The 6,310-nt window shown below is 44.7% G+C and overlaps 1 protein-coding gene across 1 annotated transcript; it reads right to left on the bottom strand.

Moving 5' to 3' along the window:
* Positions 1–4,282: 4,282 nt before the first annotated feature.
* Positions 4,283–4,804, bottom strand: LOC138871714 (uncharacterized). Its single transcript, XM_070149612.1, has one exon. The coding sequence runs from the start codon at positions 4,802–4,804 to the stop codon at positions 4,283–4,285; it is 522 nt and encodes a 173-aa protein (XP_070005713.1).
* Between the last annotated feature and the right edge of the window lie 1,506 nt (positions 4,805–6,310).

The following is a 6,310-nucleotide window of genomic DNA, read 5'->3' on the forward strand; positions in this document are numbered from 1 at the left end:
CGTGCGGCACTTGATAACTCGCACACAATCTTGCACAACTTGCTCACGTTCTTGCTATGTCAAGTCAGCCTTACTATACTCAAGATCGCTAAGAGAATGGAAGAAATAACACAAGAGAATTGTTAAAGGAAGCTTTGTAATAGAGAGAACTTGAATTGTTTGCTTGATGAATTACAAATGAATGACCCCCTTTATATACTAGTCTCATAGGGGCTAGTGTGTAAATATTAATTATTACACAAGTCCTTGATATTTACAAGATAAGGGTTTTTTCTAGAATTCTCTACAAGCCTAGAAGATTCCAAGGACTTTCCTAGCAAATCCATAAGGATCTAGGTTCTTCCTAAGGAAATGTCCATACCTCTCTAGAATCTTCTCACAAATGCTAGCCTTCTTCTTATGTAAGCTTCCACATGACATTAATATATGTCAAATGGCGCCTATGTAGCATGATGACATGGCAGGTCATCACACTCTCCCCCACCCAATATAGCGACGATCGCGGCACAATGTTGCTGCATAAACTCTCGGATCTTATCTTTGAATTGCCACAAGTCTTCATATCGTTCCCACGTGGCCTCCTCCAGTGATTGTCCTTTCCAATGGACGAGGAACATAGCGGTGGCTTTTTGCCCTTGTTTTTGCCTGGCCTGGTAATCTATGATAGCCTTAATCTCTCGATCATGCGAGGCGGTGACAGTCATTGACGCCCGACTTGATTGGCCCTTACTCAGATCATCCTTATCTTCATGATATGGCTTAAGCATGCTGGCATGGAAGACAGGGTAGATCTTAAGATACGATGGCATGTCAAGCTTGTATGAGATCTTGCCTACCTTAGCGACGATCTTGAATGGCCCCTCATACTTGCGAATCAGATTCTGATGCATGCCCTGTAGTGCCTTGAACTGTCTTGGGTTAAACTTCACCATGACCATGTCCCCAACTCTATAGTACGTGGAACGCCGCTAACGGTCCGCAAACTTCTTCATTTTCTTAACTGCCTTATCCAAGAAGGACTTAGTAGTATCGAGCTGCTCCTCCCATCCTTTGGCCATATGATAAACCCCCAAACTCTTTACCTCGAACGCGGATGGTAAGGAATGTGGAGTTTGTGGTTGTTGTCCTGTGGCTAGCTCAAATGGTGCCCGTCCCGTGGACTCACTCCGCTGCAAGTTATAAGAGAATTGGGCGATATCTATGAGCCTTACCCAATCTTTCTGATGTGCGCTTACATAATGCCTCAAGTAGCATTCTAGTAAGGCATTGACTCGTTCCATTTGTTCATCCGTCTGTGGGTGGAAACTAGTAGAAAAGTGCAGCTCCGTACCAAGTATGTCAAACAACTCTCTCCAAAAGTTTCCAGTAAAGCGGGGGTCTCGATCACTGATTATATGCCTTGGTAAGCCCCAATACTTCACCACGTTCTTAAAGAATAGCTTGGCGGCTTCCTTGGCTGTGCAACCTGGTGAGGCGGGCATGAAGGTGGCATATTTGGAAAATCTATCCACGACCACCATAATAGTACCATAACCATCGGACCTTGGTAGGCAAGTGATAAAGTCCATAGTCACGCTCTCCCATGGACGCTCTACAACTGGTAGTGGCTCCAAAAGTCCTCCGGGCTATTGTTGCTCAACCTTGTCTTGCTGACATACAAGACAAGTTTGCACATAACATTCTATATCATCTCGCATGCATGACCAATAGTAGACTGACTCAACCAAGGCCCTGGTGCGACGATGGCCTGGATGACCAGCCCACATTGTATCATGACTCTCCCTTATGATCCGCCCTCTAATGTCTCCAAACTTAGGCACGTAGACCCGCCGACCCGTGGTAAGCAATATGCCTTCTTCTACCCAAAACGTCTCGTCTTGCCCTAGTTGGCTAACTCGATAAGTTGTTTGGCTGCTGGATCATGTTGCATGCCTTCTTTTATAGCCTCCCGAATATCCCATCTCGCTGAAGTGATTGCAGTAAGCTCAGCTTTCCGGCTCAAGGCATCGGCTACAATGTTACCTTTGTCTGGATTATACTCCAGTGCATAATCAAACTCGGCCAAGAAATCCTTCCACCTAGCCTACTTTGTGTGAGCTTCTTCTGTGTCTGAAAGTAGCTAGTAGCCACATTATAGTTTTGACCACGAACCTCGACCCGAGCAGATAATGTCTCCATGTACGAAGTCAATGCACAATGGCAGTCATTTCCTTCTCTTGTACCGTGTAACGCCGCTCCGTCTCATTTAACTTGCCGCTCTCAAATGCTATGGGATGCTTATCCTGCATCAGGACACCCCCAATGGCAAAGTCTGAGGCATCTGTGTGCACCTCAAAAGTCTTGGCAAAGTCAGGTAATGTCAAGACTGGCTCCTCTATTACAGCTGCCTTAAGGCTTTCAAACGCCTTTTGACAATGCTCCGTCCAAACCCATGGCTTGTTCTTCTTTAACAACTCAGTCAATGGTGCGGCCTTTGCTGAGTATCCACTGATGAACCGACGATAGTGGTTAACAAGGCCAAGGAAGGATCTCAACTCAGTTACCTTTATGGGTGCCTCCTACTCCTAGATATCACGTACCTTAGCATCATCCATGCGTAGCTCGTCATTGCTAATGACATGGCCCAAGAAGTGCACCTTTGATTGTGCAAACTCGCACTTCTCTCTCTTGATGTATAGCTCGTTCTCCCGCAAGACTTGGAAAACCTTCCTTAAGTGCTCCATGTGTTCCTCCAAGATGTTGTTGTAGATGACTATGTCATCTAGGTAGACTACCACGAGCTGATCAAGGTAGGGATGGAAAATCTTGTTCATAAGGGTGCAAAATATGGCCAGTGCATTGGTTAAGCCGAAGGGCATCACCAACCACTCAAAGGATCCATATCTCGTTACACATGCTGTCTTTGGCTCATCCCCTTCCGCAATGCGAACCTGGTAGTAGCCCTTTCGAAGATCCGTCTTGGTGAAGTACTTGGCTTGCCCAAGTCTATCGAATAAGTCAGCAATGAGCGGGATCGGGTACTTATTTTTCACGGTGACCTTATTAAGTGCTCGGTAGTCTATGCATAAATGCAACGATCCATCCTTCTTCTTCTGGAACAATACTGGTGCGCCAAAAGGTGCCTTTGATAGGCAAATGTGCGCAACATCTAGCAGCTCCTTCAATTATTTCCTGAGCTCCTCTAGCTCGGGAGGTTCCATACGATATGGGGCAAATGCGGGTGGCTTAGCCTTGGCTCCAACTCAATCTTGTGATCCACCTCTCGCCTGGGCAGCAAGTGCTTAGGCAACTCCTCGAGCATGACATCTTTGTTTTCCTTAAGCAACTTCTCTATGCAAGGCGGCACTGTCTCTTGAAAATTTTTGTCTTCCTCTAGACTTGCAATGGTTGCCACGAACATCGGCTCCCCCTTCTTGATCCCCTTGACAACCTGCATAGTTGAGAGTTGTGCTTGGATCTGTCCGTGTGGCATAGTCACTGTAGGTACCATGTAAGCTCCTTCTTGCTCCATAACCAAGAGACGTTGGAGGTAGGGGTCGATTAAAGTATGACAATGTCTAAAGAACTCTTGCCCTAGTATGATGTCAAAGATATCCATAGCAGTTACGGTAAAGTTTGTCATACCTTTCCAAGTTCCCAATTTGACACCAACTCTATTAGCTACCCCACGAGCATTCTGTATCTCGACATTAGCGGTCTTGACGCGAGAGTTGGTTGGAGCAAGCTTTAATTCTAGTCTCTTTGCGGCAGCCTCAGTCACGAAATTATGAGTTGCTCCAGTATCCACCATTGCACGAGTGTGCTTGTTATTGATGGTGAGATCCACGTACTGATTGCCATTCTCGGTAGGTTGGATAGCTTGCTTCATGACAACACCACATAATCCGATCATACCCAACTGTGCGGTTCCTGGACTCTCTCCTTGTGGTTGCTCTTTTCGCTCACATACCATGACACTAAGGCTCTTGAGGTCAGGACAATTCCTGAAGTCATGTGGCCCTCCGCATATATAGCATCCCTTCTTCTCGACCTGCGCCTTCTTCTCGGTGTGGCCCTGATGACCACTCGAATTTTTGAAATCTTGAGTCTTGGAGTATTGTCGTTGTATCTCCTTAACTTTGCCACGGTCTCCCCCACTTTTGGAATTAACCTTTGACTCATTGACATTGCCTTTTTCGTGCTTGTCATGCCTGAAATCCATCAATGATTCGGCCTCCACTATGGCTTGGTTTATATCAATGATTTGTCGGCGTTGCAACTCCTGCTTAGCCTAATTTTGCATCTAATCCATGAAGTGGAACAATAAGTCATCATTGGTCAGGTTGGGGATTTGAAGCATAAGGGTAGTGAACTCCTTGATATAGTTACGTATGCTCCTCGTTTGTTTCAATTCCCTAAGCTTGCGCCTTGCCTCGTACAAGACATTGTTTGGAAAGAATTGTCGCTTGAACTCCGTTTTGAAATGATCCCATGTGCTAATAGTACATAGACCTTTATCCACGTCGGCCATCTTTCTTCTCCACCATAGCATGGCAGTCTCTGAGAGGTACAATACCGTAGTGTTGATCTTGGCCTCGTCATCTCTCACTTTGCCGTGCCTGAAGTAGTTTTCCAAGTGCCAAAGGAAGTTTTCCACTTCTTGTGCATCACGAACACCTTTGAACATCGGGGGTTTGGGAGCCTCGATCTTGGCCTCCCTCATCACCACAACATTGCTGGCTACCTCGGTCACGCCAGCATTGACATGCTCCTCGAGTGACTCTATCTTTGCCTTCATAGCATCGATAGTACTCAAAGCCTCCATGAATCTGCACTCTAAGGCAGTGATGGTTTGCCTTAGTTCCATCTCAGTCTGTGTACGTCCCTCCAAGTCATTTTGGATATTCTCAATCTCTTCAAGAGTGTGCCCTTCAAGAACGTTAAGGGTGCCTTCCACCTTCCCCAAGCGTTGGCCAAAGATCTCCACGGCGTTAATCCCCGCGTTCATCTTCATCACCCACTCTTTACCGAGCGAGACGTCCTCTGGAAAGACCTCCACTTCATCCTCGCTCGCCTCAGCGACAGATGGTTCATGGGATGTAAGCCCTTTGTTTGACACAACCTCAGGTGGCACCTTCTAGCTCTTGTTGGTGGCATTCCTCTTTTTGTTACGACCGCTCTTACCAGCAACATCCGGGATGATGTTGGCTTGGGTGTTGGCAGCGTTAATTTCTCTGTCGTTCGCCATTCCCTTAGTTGAAACCTTCGCTCTGATACCACGTTGTCACGTCCTTAGTTGTTAACTAAGTACACGTGTGACACTTGACAACTCGCTCACAATCTTGCACAACTTGCTCACGTTCTTGCTATGTCAAGTCAGCCTTACTACACTCAAGATCGCTAAGAGAATGGAAGGAAGAACACAAGAGAATTGTTAAAGGAAGCTTTGTATAAGAGAGAACTTGAATTGTTTGCTTGATGAATTATAAATGAATGACCCCCTTTATATAATAGTCTCCTAGGGGCTAGTGTGTAAATATTAATTATTACACAAGTCCTTGATATTTACAAGATAAGGGCTTTTTCGAGAATTCTCTACAAGCCCAGAAGATTCCAAGGACTTTCCTAGCAAATCCATAAGGATCTAGGTTCTTCCTAAGGAAATGTCCATACCTCTCTAGAATCTTCTCACAAATGCTAGCCTTCTTCTTATGTAAGCTTCTTTATGGCATTAATATATGCCAAATGACGCCTATGTGGCATGATGACATGGCGGGTCATCACATATAAGTTCAAAAAGAGAAGGGTAAGATTTTGGAAGAAGTTTGATAATCATAGAGAACTAAGAATGGGAAAGAGAAATGGCATAGTTGCATGCTAAATATAACACGTAGAGTTTGTTAAATATTTAACATGCCAAACATACTTATAACCTTTTGGTAAAATAAAGGTAAAAATTGCACGGGGCGGCCTATTTGGTCGCTCCCATTTAACCTATACCCATTTTTTAAAAACTTTTAACTTGTACCCATTTTTTTAACAATTTCAGCTCCCTTTCTCCTCCTTCTTCATTTTCTTTTTTCTTCTTCTACAACGATGACTTCAACATTGCTCTATTTGATTAATGAAGCTAAAGCAAATATACTGAGGACTTCCATTTGGATTATTATAACATTAAAAACTAGTTTCCTCATTGTCTGGAAACACAACTCCGTCATCCATTGCTGGAAATTTACTTGATACCGTGAATGTTTCTGCTCCAGCCTCTAACGGTAAGTTTCAAATTCATTATTTCCCATGCACATGGAGTTTGTTCTTCTTTTTCTTTTCT

The sequence above is a fragment of the Nicotiana sylvestris genome, chromosome 6 (genome assembly GCF_000393655.2).
Source record: "Nicotiana sylvestris chromosome 6, ASM39365v2, whole genome shotgun sequence".
NCBI lineage: Eukaryota > Viridiplantae > Streptophyta > Magnoliopsida > Solanales > Solanaceae > Nicotiana > Nicotiana sylvestris.

What these genes read in the sequence shown, in the direction of transcription:
- LOC138871714 (XM_070149612.1), bottom strand. Translation starts at nt 4,804, where the DNA reads ATGGAGGCTTTGAGTACTATCGATGCTATGAAGGCAAAGATAGAGTCA.